The sequence below is a fragment of the Salvelinus alpinus genome, chromosome 2, assembly GCF_045679555.1.
Source record: "Salvelinus alpinus chromosome 2, SLU_Salpinus.1, whole genome shotgun sequence".
Taxonomy (NCBI): domain Eukaryota; kingdom Metazoa; phylum Chordata; class Actinopteri; order Salmoniformes; family Salmonidae; genus Salvelinus; species Salvelinus alpinus.
Window position 1 is genome coordinate 129,914,344 of NC_092087.1, and position 18,369 is coordinate 129,932,712.

The 18,369-nt window shown below is 43.2% G+C and overlaps 3 protein-coding genes across 7 annotated transcripts in view; 1 reads left to right on the forward strand and 2 right to left on the reverse strand.

Moving 5' to 3' along the window:
* LOC139568787 (spastin-like) overlaps positions 1-6,166 on the reverse strand; it is a 31,356-nt gene extending 25,190 nt beyond the window's left edge. For all 3 annotated transcript variants that reach the window (XM_071390868.1, XM_071390869.1, XM_071390867.1), the window contains exon 1: positions 5,809-6,166. In XM_071390868.1, coding sequence (XP_071246969.1) covers positions 5,809-6,166 — 358 coding nt within the window. The remainder of the gene's footprint in view (positions 1-5,808) is intronic.
* A 17-nt stretch (positions 6,167-6,183) lies between these two features.
* Positions 6,184-9,015, forward strand: LOC139568788 (protein dpy-30 homolog). Of its 3 annotated transcripts, none has more exons than XM_071390872.1 (5): positions 6,184-6,321; positions 7,706-7,746; positions 7,841-7,888; positions 8,213-8,355; positions 8,814-9,015. In XM_071390872.1, exons 2-5 carry the CDS (start codon positions 7,729-7,731, stop codon positions 8,869-8,871), a joined length of 267 nt encoding a protein of 88 aa, XP_071246973.1. In that variant the 5' UTR covers positions 6,184-6,321; positions 7,706-7,728; the 3' UTR covers positions 8,872-9,015. The 3 variants fall into 3 exon arrangements, with proteins under 3 accessions (XP_071246973.1, XP_071246972.1, XP_071246974.1); XM_071390871.1 differs by having other exon boundaries at positions 6,307-6,439; XM_071390873.1 differs by lacking the exon at positions 6,184-6,321 and adding an exon at positions 6,439-6,555.
* Positions 9,016-9,409: 394 nt separating this feature from the next.
* On the reverse strand, positions 9,410-17,839 carry LOC139542502 (presenilin-2-like). The gene is made up of 7 exons (XM_071347992.1): positions 17,677-17,839; positions 17,160-17,336; positions 16,523-16,743; positions 12,909-13,002; positions 12,409-12,490; positions 11,980-12,095; positions 9,410-10,993 (listed from the first exon to the last, which is right to left on the reverse strand). The coding sequence occupies exons 2-7, from the start codon at positions 17,286-17,288 to the stop codon at positions 10,838-10,840; spliced, it is 798 nt and encodes a 265-aa protein (XP_071204093.1). The 5' UTR covers positions 17,289-17,336; positions 17,677-17,839; the 3' UTR covers positions 9,410-10,837.
* Between the last annotated feature and the right edge of the window lie 530 nt (positions 17,840-18,369).

Below are 18,369 nucleotides of genomic sequence, written 5' to 3' on the forward strand. Positions count from 1 at the left end.
TAATGAAGTGAACTATAATGAATCATTTCACATGACTCACCCGGTCTCTTAAACCCCTCTGGCCTGGAGCAGTGTTAAGTCATGGGACTGATTTTCATAGCTGTGGGAACATACAGCATATCCACTCCTTATGAGTGATTCTGAGTATTATTGAGACAGGGGCTCCCTAATCCCCAAGGCAGGCAGACAGACCCTAACATTCTACTGGGTTCAGCCGAGTTGCGTTCATTAGGCACTAAACTGAATAACTGCCTGAAACGGGGTGGAATTGCCCGAAGAATTGCTGATTTTAGTTTTTCCATTTCAAAATGTTTTTTTTTTGTTTGAAATTACGTTGCATGCCCTGATCTATGTACTGCTTCTATTAGGATCTTAGCAATATGAGAAATGTCATTGTATCCCGTCTAGCCATTTAAGGACAATGATAGCTGCCACTCCGGCCATCCCCATTTCAATATATAAATAAGGTGGATTTGACTTTCACTTCAAACCACCACTCATCTCTACCGGTTTAGGTTACTTAGGGGCATGATATAGGCCAGAGCCTTTAATTGCAAATAAATAGAGGGATGTGATATAGGCTTAGCCTTCATTGAAAAGGTCATGACTTATGATAAGATAAGAAACAATTCCAGATCTAATTCCACATATAAGCTAATGTCCAACCATGATCAAAACAAAGTAGGACATTTAGATAGAGCAAAACAGGGACTGGGAATGCCCCATCTTTCAGTGAGAATAACCTAGATTTCGATAACCCAGTCGTTTTTTCAAAAGATGTGGGCCAACAGTGCGGCATACTGGGGGATTCCTGTTCAAAGTGATGGCATTCTCCACACTCCCAGAGGGAGAGAAAAGCAGACAAAGAGTCCAAGGTCCTCAACCAGGCCCTTTGATCCGTGATGCCAAAACCATTTTCTCTCCCCATCCCATCACAATGGTGCTACACAGGGAAACGGGACGTCTAATATGGGAGGGGCCTGGTTGAAAAAGAGCACGAGGCTTTCTACACTACAGTACAGGCCTACTCCAAAAAACAGTGGTAGAAATATACTCTGCATAATGGCCCCGGGGGACATGGCTGCGGTTTTACGATCTCCTAACCTATGCTGTGTGTGTTATTTGACACTTATTTTGTACATAATGCTTCTGCCACTGTGTGTTATTACTCACCCCGTACCGGAGGAATACTTTTCTTCAATGAGTCAGACGGGAAGGATTTACTTCAGAAGCCCGACAAGACCCTCATCCCCGTCATTCGCAGGAGAAAGAGACAGAGCTATAGGGGACGAAGATCTGGCTGCCTTTTAAGGATCTGACGCCAAGCGGGTAATCTCTCTTTACCATTGGTCCTATTAGCCAGCATACAATCAATGGTAAATAAAATAGACGAACTACGATCACGTAGTTGAAGTTGGAAGTTAACATACACTTAGGTTGGAGTCATTAAAACTCGTTTTCCAACCACTCCACAAATTTCTTGTAAGTCGGTTAGGACGACTACTTTGTGCAAGACACAATTAATTTTTCCAACAATTGTTTACAGACAGATTCTTTCACTTATAATTCACTGTATCACAATTCCAGTGGGTCAGATGTTTACATACACTAAGTTGACTGTGCCTTTTATCAGCTTTGAACATTCCAGAAAATTATGTCATGGCTTTAGAAGATTCTGATAGGCTAATTGACATAATCTGAGTCAATTGGAGGTGTACCTGTGGATGTATTTCAAGGCCTACCTTCAAACTCAGTGCCTCTTTGCTTGACATTGTGAGAAAATCAAAAGAAATCAGCCAAAACCTCAGAAGACAAATTGTAGACCTCCACAAGTCTGGTTCATCCTTGGGAGCAATTTCCAAATGCCTGAAGGTACCACGTTCATCGGTATAAACAATTGTAGGCAAGTATAAACACCATGGGACCACGCAGCCGTCATACCGCTCAGGAAGGAGACACGTTCTGACTCCTTGAGATGAACGTACTTTGTTGGGAAAAGTGCAAATCAATCCCAGAACAACAGCAAAGGACCTTGTGAAGATGCTGGAGGACACAGGTACAAAAGTATCTATGTACACAGAAAACAAGTCCTATATCGACATAACCTGAAAGGCCGCTCAGCAAGGAAGAAGCCACTGCTCCAAAACCGCCATAAAAAAGTCAGACTACGGGTTGCAGCTGCACATGGGGACAAAGATTGTACTTTTTGGAGAAATGTCCTCTGGTCTAATGAAACAAAAAAAGAACTGTTTGGCCATATTGACCATTGTTATGTTTGGAGGAAAACGGGGGAGGCTTGCAAGCCCAAGAACACCATCCCAATCGTGAAGCACGGGAGCGGCAGCATCATGTTGTGGGGGTGCTTTGCTGCAGGAGGGACTGATTCACTTCACAAAATAGATGTCATCATGAGGAAAGAAAATTATGTGGATATATTGAAGCAACATCTCAAGACATCAGTCAGGAAGTTAAAGCTTGGTCGCAAATGGGTCTTCCAAATGGACAATGACCCCAAGCATACTTCCAAAGTTGTGTCAAAATGGCTTAAGGACAACAAAGTTACGGTATTGGAGTGGCCATCACAAAGCCCTGGCCTCAATCCTATAGAAAATTTGTGGGCAGAACTGAAAAAGTGTGTGCGAGCAACCAGCTCTGTCAGGAGGAATGGGCCGAAATTCACCCAACTTATTGTGGGAAGCTTGTGGAAGGCTACCCAAAACTTTTGACCCAAGTTAAACTATTTAAAGGCAATGCTACCAAATTTAATTGAGTAACCGACCTAAGACAGGGGATTTTTACAAGGATAAAATGTCAGGAATTGTGAAAAACTGAGTTTAAATGTATTTGGCTAAGGTGTATGTAAACTTCAGACTTCAACTGTATGTGAGAATACTATTCATTGACTACAGCTCAGCGTTCAACACCATAGTGCCCTCAAAGCTCATCACTAAGCTAATGACCCTGGGACTAAACACCTCCCTCTGCAACTGGATCCTGAACTTCCTGACGGGCCGCCCCAGGTGATAAGGGTAGGTAACAACACATCCGCCACGCTGATCCTCAACACAGGGGCCCCTTGAGGGTGCGTGCTCAGTCCCCTCCTGTACTCCCTGTTCACTCATGACTGCATGGCCAGGCACGACTCCAACACCATCATCAAGTTTCCCGATGACACAACAGTGGTAGGCCTGATCACCGACAACGATGAGACAGCCTATAGGGACAGGGCTATAGACAGCCTCATGGTCCAAACACACCAAGACAATCGTGAAGAGGGCACGACAAAACCTATTCCCCCTCAGGAGACTGAAAAGATTTGGCATGGGTCCTCAGATCCTCAAAAGGTTCTACAGCTGCACCATCGAGAGCATCCTGTCTGGTTGCATCACTGCCTGGTATGGCAACTGCTCGGCATCCGACCGCAAGGCACTACAGAGGGTAGTGCGTACGGCCCAGTACATCACTGGGGCCAAGCTTCCTGCCATCGAGGACCTCTATACCAGGCGGTGTCGGAGGAAGGCCCTAAAAATTGTCAGACTCCAGCCACCTTAAGTCATAGACTGTTCTCTCTGTTACCGCATGGCAAGCGGTACCGGAGCGCCAAGTCTAAGTCCAAAAGGCTTCTACCCCCCCCCAAGCCATAAGACTCATGAACAGCTTATCAAAGGGCTACCCAGAACGCTCTTTTACACTGCTGCTACTCTCTGGTTGTTATCTATCGATAGTCACTTTAACTCTACCTACATGTACATATTACCTCAACTACTTCGACTAACCGGTGCCTCCGCACATTGACTCTGTACCGGTACCCCTTGTATATAGCCTCGCTGTTGTTATTTTACTGCTGCTTTTTAAATAATTTTTTACTTATCACTTTTTCTTAACTTCTTAAAGTATTTTTGGTTAAGGGCTTGTAAGTAAACATTTCACTGTAAGGTCTACACCTGTTGTATTCGGTGCATGTGACAAATACGATTTGATATACAATATCCAGTCAACCCCTGAATGTCTGAAATAGTTTGGGACTGGTGTGACTGTGTGCACTAGGCTAAACCTGAGCCAGTACAGTATAGTGGTAGAGTGAAGTAAGCCCCTTGGCACGTCGCTCCAGCCAGTGCAGTAGGTCAATCGAACATTGGCAGAGAAGACGAGGATGCAGATGTGTGGGTTTCCAGGGCTGGAAGATTAGGCTGGATTCCAGTATCTCAGCTTTACTCCAACTACTATGCTAAAGCAAATGATCAGATGTCTTAAAATTTCTGCCTTCAGCAAAGTAAGGAAGGGTTTGGCTTATCTATAACCTGACTCTCAAGACACCACTATGCAAAATAGCTTGGGGACGAGGTTAGCTTATGACAGACCTAGGAGTCTGTGAGAAACATAATCAATACATTTTGTGTGTTTGCATTGAAAACACGGGTCTAACTAACCAAACTCACCAACATGATGAAAGTATAGCCTTTCAAAACATAGCACTGACTGTAGACTGTTTTCCTATGTGCTCCGGCCCCTGTGTATTGAGGGGAGGAGTTTCTTAAACGCAAGCAAGCGGAACGAAAATGGGGAGGGACCTACCTGAATTTGTCCAATAGAAACTTTTGTTTTAGTTGCAAAACCTTCCTTTTTTTCAACTGTTTGGACTAATGATTACACCCCAGTTACAGTACATTGGAACATTGTAAATAGTCAGGGAGGAACTCGATTAATTCAGTTCGCTCATGCATGATGACACGGCCAACTCGGAGAGGAGAGAAAATCTGAGGCATTTTCCTCCCTGCTGACGATACCAATTAATGTCGGCTCACATCATCCAAGCACATGTCTATTGATCCCCTGGGATCACGCAGATTGGAGAAAGGCACATGCAGATAGGCAGTAGCTCTGCTGTTGTACTGTATAGGCTTGTGTGTGTGTGTGTGGACAGTATATTGGGAATATAAACTGTCCTGGTTTCAAAAACACGGTGCCACAAAGGAGGACCAAGTATATATATATATATATATATATATATATGTGCTGTTTTTTTGCATATCCATACAGTATTGCCCATCTTTGTTACTTTCATTTTGTTAACAAACTGTAAAACATTCATTGGCACCTTAATTTATGCAGGCTAGTTATACTAGTTGGTGTCCCCCACACTCAGCCACTAACATATTGCCCCTGGGCACCATATGGCTGACTGCATTCAGCCAGTCTGAGACCTAGGTTGAGTAGGCAGGCACCTTCTCCTAGCCATATTGAACAGTCTGCATAACACTGTCAACTGGCTCAACATTAAGCCATTGTAGTAATAGTGTGGTGGTATAATGGACAGACATGTATCTGGGGTCCAATAAGCTAATATCTCTATGTGATTGCATACTGAATGTCATTGACAGAACAACTGTTCTCCCTTTGTCTGCATGATGACATTATAAAAAACGGTGGTGGTTTCTATGGAAAGCGCCATAAATACACAAAATATAATGGGATCAACACGACACCTTTGAACAACTTGAACTTGTAAGAAAACAGACCTCTCTTTCTTTCTTTACTTCCCGGTTTGTATATAGAACATAATACATTTTGTACACGCTCCATTGCTTTGCTGTTTGGGTTAAGAGCCATCGTTTGAATCAATAGGCCTAGTTAAATCGAACCAGTTTTGTTTCAATCTGTATTGACAGTAGTAACGTTATCTCTGTTTGCATTATCCACACATCGGTGTATGACAGTTGATAACTTGACAACTGCTGTTTAAGCCCAGCTAGCCAACAGTCGGTGGTGCTGCTGCAAATAGCAGTCACACTACACTGAAAAAAATACCTTTGTCATCCTCGTCAATTCTCAGAGCCACTGAGATGTACTCGAATGCTTGTTTGTGGCTGTTTCGGATCTGCTCGCCGCTGTCCTGCTTGCACACCTTGTTCGCGTGTTCGTCTGCTGCCCGTTGTTTGGGTCTCGCAACCATAGCGCGAGACATCCGCTCGCACAGCCAGGCGAAGAGTACGCCAAAATTCAAGACTAGGACACGGAGCACTGCAAACAACGCCAGCAGTGGGTAGAAGAAGTAGTACACATTTCGTTTATGTAGTGACACCTGGTCGCAGATGTCCCATCCGTCGGGCGGGGACCCTGCAGGGCCTCGCTTCTTTCTGCTGCCTCTTCCTCCCGGAGAACTCATTCACCCGACGACTTGCTATCGTATCCATGACATAACGATTTTGCCTTTTGCTTGGGTTGCCTCAACTTTTGCAGCGTCTACAGTTGCCACATATTCTCCGACATGGTGGTCCAAATGTTGATCAAATTGGACGGGGCGGTTACCAAACGAAAAGGGTAAGAGAGGAGGGGCACGCGCCCTCTTGTCCTATCATAGAAAGTACGTAACTGCAAACAAGAGTTTACGTAGAGACCACCCACATTGCGTAAATACTAACAACAAACATGGCGGACGGTAAGTGAAATGTTTATCGGCGAGTTATATTGTAATTGTAGTCAATTTTAGGGATACATTTAGCTTGAAATATTTCTTATACCCCAACAATTGGTTTAATCCAATCTGATCTCTCGGTAAGTCCTTGGTTCACGGTGGAAGGTCGTTGCTAACATGATAACGTTAGCTAGCCAACAAGCTAAAGTAACGTTACTTTACCCGCCTCTAGAATTTATTTAACGTTACTGTAGCTATCCCGCCTGTAGGGTACCTTCTTTGGCTTTTAAGAATGGATGGTAATGCTATGTTACTAGTCATCTACCTGGACTTAGTCTGGATTAAGTGTGTGTATCTTACGTTATAGATAAACGATGACAGAACCACCGTCCTTGCGGTTGTTGACATTTTGATATTGTTTCTGATCTGTCTCCGAATGATTCTGAAGACATTTACGTTAACCGACTGACTGTCCTCTTCGGGTGCGTTCGTAAATTCACTCTGGAGTGCCAGTATGGGCTCTCGGTGTTCGTAAATTCAGAGCGTTTCGCAGGGCGTTTAGAGCGCACACTGGACGCTCTGGCCGAGGAGTTTTTTTTTTATTTATTTAATCAGGCAGGCCAGTTGAGAACAAGTTCTCATTTACAACTGAGACCTGGCCAAGATAAAGCAAAGCAGTGCGACAAAAACAACACAGTTACACATGGGATAAACAAACATACAGTCACTAACAAAATATAAAAATCTATGTACAGTGTGTGCAAATGTAGTAAGATTGGGGAGGTAAGGCAATAAATAGGCCATAGAGGTGAAATAATTACAATTTAGCAATAACACTGGAGTGATAGATGTGCAGATGATGTGCAAGTAGAGATACTGGGGTACAAAATAGAAACAAAAAACAATATGGGGATGAGGTAGTTGGGTGTGCTATTTACAGAAGGGCTGTGTAGGAGTAAGGTTGATCCGACCTCACAACGGCAGTCAATCACCCAAGCTAACTGGCTAAAGGTAGCTAGCTACTTCCAGACATAAATGAGAGAATACCTCACTCTGGCCATTTGACTTAGGCTGTTTTCATGTTATCCAGAGCGTTGGGGACTGCAACTGTGCTGCTGGCAACAATTTAATTAAGCCTTTTTGCCTATTTTTGCTGACACTGGCCATATTCAACAGGTGTTGAGCGTTCGTAAATTCATCAGTTATTCTGCGCTCTGAAATCGGAGTAGATAGCCAGAGTGAATTGCCTAGAATGTAGTAATGTTAGCTGACAATGTATGTTTCTCTCAGATCACACAGACGCAGACCAATCTATGGAGGGGAACACTCCAGTAAGTCTAATACAGATGTAGTTAGGGATTTGAAGTGGTTCTCTTCATTTAAATGTCGTGTTTTATAGTTAGACTAATTTCTGCTCCTTTTCAGATTGCTGAAAACCCCCATTCTGAATATGGACTGACAGAAAATATCCAGGTATGACCATCAATATGATTATTGTGCCTTTCAGAAAATTATGTCCATGAAAACGGGTCCATTTCAAAGACTCAAACTATCACACTGCATTGTGGTAACCTTGATTGTCTACTGAACAAGCAATGTATGCACAGCTCTCTAGCATAGCAGGCACTAATGTGTGAAGCCTATGCTTTTTGGTACAAATTGGTTAGGCTACATTGCATGAGATTGCAATTCTGAGTACACTTTTAAGACGCTTACATACATGGATAGTGGCGTGAGTAGCAGTAACTTGTGACATTTCTGTATCGCTGCTTCCTCTTTCACCACCTCATTGTGTAGAGAATAGTGGAAAACGAGAAAGCCAACACAGAGAAGGTCTCCAAACAGAAGGTGGATCTGCAGTCGCTCCCCACCAGGGCATATTTGGATCAGACAGTGGTGCCAATTCTTCTTCAAGGCTTATCTGTGCTGGCCAAGGAAAGGTATATTAAAAATGTCTGTGCAGGGGCTCAGATTTTTTTCCATTCACATTTCTGTGTGACATGCTTGGAAATGCAGTTGTAAAAAATGCATTGAACAGGCAGTACAATGAAAAGGGAAGAGCATTTGAGTAACAAGTAATTGTCAAGCTAATAGACTTTAAAGACTTTAAATGGGTGTCCTGACTCTCTGAGGTCATTAAAGATCCCATGGCACTTATCGTAAGAGTAGGGGTGTTAACCCCGGTGTCCTGGCTAAATTCCCAATCTGGCCCTCAACCATCACGGTCACCTAATAATCCCCAGTTTACAATTGGCTCATTCATCCCCCTCCTCTCCCCTGTAACTATTCCCCAGGTCGTTGCTGCAAATGAGAACGTGTTCTCAGTCAACTTACCTGGTAAAATAACGGTAAATAAATAAAAAAGATGTGCCTTTCTCCATTTTGTCTTCTCTTTCAGACCTACAAATCCTATTGAATTCTTAGCAGCCTTCCTTCTCAAGAACAAATCAGTTTGAAAATCGAAATTAAGCCCCAGACGGATGGAAATGTGCACTTTAAAATGTTTAAAATGAAGAAAATTGTTTCTGTCAATGGTTATGTTTGCTAATGATAATGTATGTAGTTTTTTAAACCAGAATAAAGATTGTGCTGCAGGGAAATATGGTACTCTTCTTTTAGGGCAAATGTCAGCAGTAAACGAATATCTACAAAACAGACACACACTAGTGTGCACCTTAAGTTCCCTTGCATCATGGTTCCCTTCAGTTCATTTACCAAAATGCCTACAGGAGGAAACATTGCTTTTTAATTAACAATATCCTCTTTGGTGATGTAACATTGAGAACTAGTCCAGTCCATGTTTACATATTGCCAAATAACACATGTAATATTCCAGTGCCTTGTTTTATTATACTACTAGTTGAGCTATAGAACTGGTGATGAACCCCTTTGATAAAAGGGTCAAAATCTCAGACACCCCAACCTCCATTCTATTAATCATAAACTAATTTTAGAATCACCCTTTCATCCATTGTTAGATTTGTGCTCTTGGAATTAATTTAGCAGAAGTACCACTTTATTGCACAACTCAAACTTAATTTAAGTGTATTAATATAAATAACATATCTTCAATATAAAGACTACACACTCTTGTTGCATGTAAAAGCACTCCATTCAAACAGCATACCAGTATTTTAGCTTTAAGCTACCGGCAAGTTTTGGTCTTCAGTGAGAACCTAGACTGCAATACAAACTGATGAACATCAGTTTGTATTTCAGGCTAGTTAGGACTATCATGCTTCATGTTTAGTTTCTGTTTTCGGGCTCTCCAGGATGTTTCCCCTAGGTACAGATCTAGCATCAGCCTCTCCCCCCATCCTACACCTTTTGGCACCCTCCTTCACCATACATGGCAACTCAGCAGCAATTATCAAAATAGAGAGAGTATGATTTGGTTTCAAACCAACTATTAGAAAATGTCAAGTTAAATAATTTCCTACAAGTCATACAAGATTGAATCAATTGTTGACGAATAGAGTGCCTCAAACAGAACTTTCATTTGAATCTATGCTTGATAGTCTTGCTTATTTACAGAATGGCAATGGGGGTTAGAAGTGAAGCCATAAAATAGACTTTCTGCTTTAAAGACATTAAAGCTCCCAAGCAGTCTTTAATTTTAAAATAACACCTAATACACTGACCTCAATGCCTGCTTTATATAGAAAGCCCCAGCCAGACAGATTCACTGTCTGTAGGAGCTAACCATTTTTGTGAATGGGTTATTGGTCAGAATAATCAGATTGGATTGTGATGTCATGCTGTGGGCCAAAAACTCCATCCCACCTGAACAGGCAAATTCCAGGAGTAAAAAAATAAACCTCACACAAAAAGGGTATTATCATTTTCCCAATTTCAGAGTTATTTTGACCTTGGTGGGAAAATATCATTAAATCAAGTTTTGGACTGCACTGCCCCTTTAAAAACCAGGAGATTTGACTTGAATGGATCACTGCAGCATGTCTTGACTGTTCAAGTTACCACTTCACTTGAACTATTGAAGTGCCAAGTTATCCTCAAAAGAACCCAAAGTTGGTTGAGTGGGACATAAATGCCTAATTCAAATTGATCTATAGTGCGTAGTAATACAAATGTGATTTCTTCTGATCATTCACAATGACCTGCATCTTATCAAAATTGACCTATCTAATGAGAAGAAACAAATTGACGCCATCCTAGATCTGGAAAATAACAGACAGATACACCTACTGTATATCTGCCACGTTGAAGACCCCATGAGACAATACTTGATGCATTTTATCCTCATTTGTGTTGACCTGTTAGCAAAAATATACACAATCTGATTAAAAAGTATTACAGCGCCCCCCCCCCCCAATCAAATCCTTGCTCAGACTACTATTGGTGGAAAACAGAACAGGCATGGGGGGGAAATTGTTGTGCATTCTATTGACCCCCAGAGGGAAGTCAGATGTAGAACTGATGGGCAGTGAGGTTGTCCATAAAGGGGCGGACCAGGTTGTCTGTAGAGAAGTAGAAGACCAGGCCGAAGGTGATGGAGATAGGGAGAGCTGGGAGGGCCTTCTTGAATATGGCCAGCAGCAGAAGAGTGAGGCAGAGTCCCTGTGAGACACAGAAGGGGTCATTAAAAAGAACATTTCAAATCCACAAATGGGCCACATTTGGTGCTTATTCACAGTTCTTAGGGCCATTTCAGCTTAGCCACCACACTAAATAGGCTAGCAATCAACACCAATTCCAAAGTTTCTGCAGAAACGACCTTTCTAATTTACTATGGGTCTGCTTATCATGAACATTAGTTCAGACTTGTAACTGAACAGTTAATCATACATAAATACAAATTGGAAAAAACGAAGTTATTCACTATATTTGTAGGCTAACTCTGTAAGCCACCCTGCACAATCAATGAACCAACAACATCACCTAGGGCTATACGTTCACTTCCAGACTCATGGATAGAACGTTTGGAGCGTAGAATAAGGTAACCAGTCCATCCAGTATGCATAATAATACAGTACACATTCAAAGGCGATTACTAGAATTTCAGATTACAGGTTAGACCAATTATGTACCAAAGAAATGAAAAACGTTTTTCTGTCGTGCATAATATGCGGTACGCTATGTATTGTATAACAGCACAATCATTTATTTTTTGGGAGCGGGAATTGGGCTCATATATAGGCCTATGCATATACTCTAAATATGCTTATGGGCGTTTTGAATTAATCATCACCTTAGAAAGCGCTGTCCACTTTGAAACAACATCCACAAAGACCATGTTTTCCACTCAGTTTAAACCAGTTGTTGAACTTCACAGTGAGGTGAGTTTTAAAAGCACAATACTGTTGATGATAAGTGTGATTTTGCATTGATGTCAGAGTGGTTAGAGGGACAATAGAGCCCTGAGTACCAGGCCATTAGCAACCTGATGGTCGTTAACGAGTTGAATACCACCAACGCATGTCAAGAGTGATAAAAGGAGATTACTCAATGTTCACGTGGAATTTTACTGTGGTCATGACTCATGACTGCCGGTGTGGCAGTAATACGGCCTCCGCAACAGCCCTAGGTCTGTTTGTAACACTCACTATGAGAATGGACACGAAGCAGGACAGCGTGGTGTTCCAGTCTCCTCCAGTGGCGGCAGCCTTCCCCACCAGCACACTGTAGAAGATGAAGTCCCCCAGTCCCAGCTTGACACCTCCTGCAGATTATACCACACCATGTCCATTTGGATTAGTTTCACACCACAAGAAACCACATTTATTACAAAATAAAAAGTAGAGAAAAAAATTTGCTATGAGAGTTGTTTGTCCAATCCCCAATCAACCCCTAGAACCCCACCCCCTATGCATTTGTGGAGATCTGAAAGGATAGGCTAGAAATGCCAAATGGCTACATTTTGATAGGCTTGGTGTAATGTTCACCACCATTGCTTACACCTATCCTATCAGATCCTTCAGATGTGCCTAAGAGGTAGAGGCTAGTGGTTGATTTAGGATTCAGAAAGTACTCACGGTCTTCCTCGTCTAGGTCGTCCTCGGTTGAGTAGGACCTATTCATCCCCGAGGACACTTGGGTTGCAAAAGTTGATTCATTTTAAGTCCTGTATTCAAATCTACAGTGCACTTGAACTCATATCACCACATTTGTTTTTCTGCTCTTTTGCACACCAGTATTTCTACTGCACATATCACTCCAGTGTAAATTGCTAAATTGTAATTACTTTGCCACTATTGGCCTATTTATTGCACACACTGTATACAGATTTTTCTATTGTGTTATTGACTGTACGTTTGTTTATCCCATGTGTAACTCTGTAGTTTTTGTCGCACTGCTCTGCTTTATCTTGGCCAGGTCGCAGTTGTAAATGAGAACCTGTTCTCAGCTGGCCTACCTGGTTAAATAAAGGTGAAATAAATAAAAAATGTAAACCCCAAAACAAAAACCATAGACAATATAACTATCTATGGTTGAGACTAAGAACAAACTGAGCATTGTTAAAGTCAAAGGGTTATAAGCAGAAATTATACAACACGTACCTGTATCTTGATTTGTGGGCTCTGCATTTCTTGCTGGGTTGGCCATCCCAACCATCCATATCATGGCAGCTAAAAATAAATAAAGTCTTAATAGGAAACTGGTGCAATTCTGCAAGACTCATAATCTTGGTTGGAAGGCATCCTTATGGAAGGAAATTACGAACCATACCAAAGAAACATTTGTCAAATCTGAATTGAACTCACACACATAATGGTGCACCAATACAAGGAGCCGCTGCTTTGTATGATGCCTATTCCCTTGGGTAGTGTTCATTATGTGCCCTTAAGCAAAGCGCGTAACCCTACATTTTCCCAGATGATAACAGCAGAACATGGCCGTGACCCGACTCTGTGAGGGTGTCTCGGGGAAATTGGGAGATGAAAAACAAAATTAAAAAAAATTGAGAAATCATATCAAATTATATTAGTCACATGTGCTGAATACAGGGAAATACTTACAAGCCCTTAACCAACAATGCAGTTAAGAAAAATAAGTAAAACATTTAAATAACAAATAAATAAAGCGCAGCAGTAAAATAACAGTAGTGAGGCTGTATACAGGGGGTACCGGTACAGAGTCAATGTGCGGGGACACAGGTTAGTTGAGGTAATGAAGGTAATATGTACATGTACAAACAGAGTAGCAGCAGCATAAAAGACGGGGTGGGGAGGGGGGGGGGACAATGCAAATAGTCTGGGTACCCATTTGATTAACTGTTCAGGAGTCTTATGGCTTGGGGGTAGAAGCTGTTTAGAAGCCTTTTGGACCTAGAGAGAACAATCTATGACTAGGGTGGCTGGAGTCTGACAATTTTTAGGGCCGTCCTCGTACACCGCCTGGTAATGAGGTCCTCGATGGCAGGCTCCAGTGATGTGCTGGGCCGCACGCACTACCCTCTGTAGTGTCTTGCGGTTGGAGGCCGAGCACTTGCCATACCAGGCAGTGATGCAACCAGTCAGGATGCTCTCGATGGTGCCGCTGTAGAACTTCATTAAGATCTGAGGACCCATGCCGAATCTTTTCAGGCTCCTGAGGGGGAATAGGCTTTATCGTGCCCTCTTCACGACTGTCTTGGTGTGTTTGGACCATGATAGTTTGTTGGTGATGTGGACACCAAGGAACTTCAAGCTCTCAACCTGCTCCACTACAGCCCCGTCGATGAGAATGGGGGCGTGCTCGGTCCTTTTCCTGTAGTCCACAATCATCTCCTTTGTCTTGATCACGTTGAGGGAGAGGTTGTTGTCCTGGCCCCACACAGCCAGGTCTCTGACCTCCTCCCTATAGGCTGTCTCATCGTGGTCAGTGGTCAGGCCTACCACTGTTGTCATCGGCAAACTTGATGGTGTTGGAGTCGTGCCTGGCCATGCAGTTATGGGTGAAAAGGGAATACAGGAGGGGACCGAGCACGCAACCCTGAGGGGCCCCTGTGTTGAGGATCAGCATGGCGGATGTGTTGTTACCTACCCTTACCACCTGGGGGCGGCCCATCAGGAAGTCCAGGATTCAGTTGCAGAGGGAGGTGTTTAGTCCCAGGGTCTTTAGCTTAGTGATGAGCTTGAAGGACACTATGGTGTTGAATGCTGAGATGTAGTCAATGAATAGCATTCTCACGTAGATGTTCCTTTTGTCCAGGTGCGAAAGGGCAGTGTGGAGTGCAATAGAGATTGCTTCATCTGTGGAGCTGTTGGGGTGGTATGGAAATTGGAGTGGGTCTAGGGTTTCTGGGATAATGGTGTTGATGTGATCCATGACCAGCCTTTCAAAGCACTTCATGGCTACAGATGTGAGTGCTACAGGTCGGTAGTCATTTAGGCAGGTTACCTTAGTGTTATTGGGCACAGGGACTATGGCGGTCTGCTTGACACATGTTGGTATTACAGATTCAGACAGGGAGAAGTTGAAAATGCCAGTGAAGACACTTGCCAGTTGGTCAGCGCATGCTCGGAGTACACGTCCTGGTAATCTGTCTGGCTCTGCGGTGAATGTTGACCTGTTTAAAGGTCTTACTCACATCGGCTACAGAGAGCGTGATCACACAGTCGTATGGAACAGCTGATGCTGTCATGCATGCTTCAGTGTTGCTAACCTCGAAGCGAGCATAGAAGTAGTTTAGCTCTTCTAGTCGGCTCTTGTCACTGGGCAGCTCGTGGCTGTGTGTAGTCTAATAGTTTGCAAGCCCTGCCACATCTGACGAGCGTCGGAGCCGGTCTAGTACGATTCAATCTTAGTCCTATATTAACACTTTACCTGTTTGATGGTTCGTCGGAGGACATCGCGGGATTTCTTATAAACGTCCGGGTTAGAGTCCCGCTCCTTGAAAGCGGCAGCTCAACCCTTTAGCTCAGTGTGGATGTTGTCTGTAATTCATGGCTTCTGGTTGGGGTATGTACGTACGGTCACTATGGAGACGAAGTCATCGATGCACTCATTGATGAAGCCAGTGGCTGATGTGGTGTACCGCTCAAAGAAACCCGGAACATATTCCCCATCTGTGCTAGCAAAACAGTCCTGTAGCTTAGCATCTGTGTCATCTGACCACTTCTTTATTGACCGAGTCACTGGTGCTTCCTGCTTTAGTTTTTGCTTGAAAACAGGAATCAGGAGGATAAAATGGTCAGATTTGCCAAATGGAGGGCGAGGGAGAGCTTTGTGCGCATCTCTGTTTGTGGTGTAAAGGTGGTCTAGAGTTTTTTCCCCTCTGGTTGCACATTTAATATGCTGATAGAAATGAGGTAAAACGGTTTCCCTGCAATAAAGTCCCCGGCCAATAGGAGCGCCGCCTCGATGAGGGTTTTCCTGTTTGCTTAGGGCCGTATACAACTCATTGAGTGCAGTCTTAGTGCCAGCATCAGTTTGTGGTGGTAAATAAACAGCTACGAAGAATATAGATGAAAACTCTTGGTAAATAGTGTGGTCTACAGCTTATCATAAGATACTCTACCTCAGAGCCAGCAGAACTTCACTCTAAACCTAATATAATCTACAACTAATCTTTATCTCAGGAGGAGTGGCCAACCATCCTTCTCAGATTACTAGCTAGCTACCCTCCTGCAGGATTTTGCTCCAGCCCTACTCGAACACAACCTTATTCTACAAAATCAGGTTCCGGGTTTCAGGCTGCTATAGTAGGGCTGGAGCAAAAGCCTGCACACCCAGTAGCTCCCCATGTCCAGAGGGAGGGTTGGCCACCCCTAATTTAGCCTTAGTTCCAGAAAGATAGATATGAACTTAGCTTGTACTAAAGTTTGGGAAAACCAGTCACATACTCAAGTATAAAGACATTAGTGTCTACTAAGTTCTAAGCATGTCAGTGTCAAATCACAGGAAAAGATCCCTTAAGGATCTGTCATAAAGATATGCAATAACCACTTCCTTCTCATAATGTCCTGCATAGAAGCATCTCTTCTCATATTACGCTGGGTCGTGTTCAATAGGGCACAACAGAAAACATTTTGAAACGGAACACGAAAATGTGCATTTCTTATTGGAAAGGTCCAGATAGCAGCCCCTCCCTGCTTCTGTCCGTTTGATGCCTCATGAATATAACCCAAGTTAGGCTGCTAAACGGAAGGGGAAAAAAACACTTACAGCTGCTGTCCATCCTTCTCAGTGTAGAAGCTGACCGACTTTATGGTGGCTACGACGACCACCATGCAAAGGGTGACGGGAACGAACAGCATGATGACATGCTTGGCGCCGTACTTGAGTGTGAGCTCCTCGTCTTCTTCCAGGTCTAGGTGCTCCTGCTCCGCGGCACTCCTGTTCAGGCTGGGGGGTTCAGCTGCAGAATCTGGGGCCACCAGGCGCCGCTGCAAGGTAACGGAGCATTTTCTAGCATTGCTTATCACATGGAAATAGTACATGGTGTGAATAATAGTGTTATTATTGCACTATGAAGAAGTCAATAGAAAATAGCAAGTAGTGCCTGTGATACCCACAGTATATCTTCAACACCATCACCACTATCTAAGAGCTGCGGACACTTGATTCAAAGGCTCTTTCTCAAGTCATCCTAAATTCCTTGCATCCTCTCCCCTCGCCGACTTCTCAAAATGCGTTGGGGAGGGTCCAGGGAGCGACCTTGGACCATCTCCTCCAATACATTTGCAAAGGAGGTGAGGATATAGGATACAAGGAAGACCAATTGAGATAGAGCCATTGAAATGATCCAAGGTGTCCCCGCTGTGGGAAAGGGCACTTGCCCAACAGTGCAGAGGACACCTACCCTGGGCTCCATGTCTGCAGGCTGGGTTTGGTCGGGGTCTTGTTGGTAAGATGGCACAGACGGTATCTCGGGTGCAACCAGAGCTGTCCTCTCATTGTAGGTGTCCTCTTCACTGTCCGACGTACTCATGGATAGAATGTTAGCGACGGCAGAGGAGCGGGACACAGCTGCAAAATTCTACAAATGAGTCAAGACAAAATTCATTGCAACGTTACTGACCAAAAAAAACGGAGAAACTGCAACTTTACTGACACTCAATCATTATAGTCCCGCAGGCTTCGAGTATGTTGATATCGAAAAACGTAGCCCAAAACTGCATACATAATTTCAGGATACTCTAACGTTACTGTTGCTAGCTAAAAGGAGGATTACCCTCAATGGATTGATTTAGCCACTACAGTCCGGTATTTAGAACAGATTGTGAGAAGTGCAAGTTAGCTTGCCGGTTAGCTAGCTAGCTAAGGGGGAAAAGCTGTACGTACTAAATTAAAGTGAGTTTTTAAACGTATCAAAGTACCTCCTTAATCCACAATTTGACATCAACAAGCCCAAGGAAACCGCGTCTGTTCTTTGATGAAAGAAAGCGCTTCTACAATTGCTCTTATCTCTGACGACAAGCTGAATGGCAACAAGGAAGTCATCAGCTGATGCCTGGTGGACCACGTGATCCGTGCTTCTGAAACGTCACTAGACAACTTGTGACTTCAAATAACTTTGCTTTGTAAAAAATAAAAATAAATTTAAAAAGAACGTTAAAAGTAAAAATATACATCAAAAATATGTTTATGAAACTTGCAAACACAACCCCTTCATCTTACAGTGCCAACAGAAATTCTACACACCCTTTCAAATGTTTTGTTGCCTTATAGCCTGGAATTAAAATGCATTAAAATACCCCCCTGCCCCCACGCGTGGCCTTATTTCTATTACAGCATTTTGGATGACTGTCATTCATATTCCATTCACACAGCTCAATGTAACATCCATAGGTTTAGCCTACTACATGATATTTGAGCATTGTATTTGGTACAAATCATTCCCTAAGCTCTAGACCTCAGCTGAATCTGGTAATTAATTACTTGGTGTTACCTTGGATTGAAAACTGTCATGGTCAAAACGTGTAGATTCAATGGTTGTAAAGATGGGGAGAGGTCTGTCCATTAAAAAAAGATGCTCTGCTTTCTTTGACACCACACTAAAAAAAGCAACT

What these genes read in the sequence shown, in the direction of transcription:
- LOC139542502 (XM_071347992.1), bottom strand. Translation starts at nt 17,288, where the DNA reads ATGAGTACGTCGGACAGTGAAGAGGACACCTACAATGAGAGGACAGCT. An exon ending in CTGCAGACATGGAGCCCAGG is followed by an intron (nt 16,744 to 17,159) that starts GTAGGTGTCCTC and finishes GTTACCTTGCAG; the next exon opens with CGGCGCCTGGTGGCCCCAGA. An exon ending in CGACCTAGACGAGGAAGACC is followed by an intron (nt 12,096 to 12,408) that starts GTGAGTACTTTC and finishes TATAATCTGCAG; the next exon opens with GAGGTGTCAAGCTGGGACTG.
- LOC139568788 (XM_071390871.1), top strand. An exon ending in CTATGGAGGGGAACACTCCA is followed by an intron (nt 7,747 to 7,840) that starts GTAAGTCTAATA and finishes GCTCCTTTTCAG; the next exon opens with ATTGCTGAAAACCCCCATTC. An exon ending in TCTGTGCTGGCCAAGGAAAG is followed by an intron (nt 8,356 to 8,813) that starts GTATATTAAAAA and finishes CTTCTCTTTCAG; the next exon opens with ACCTACAAATCCTATTGAAT.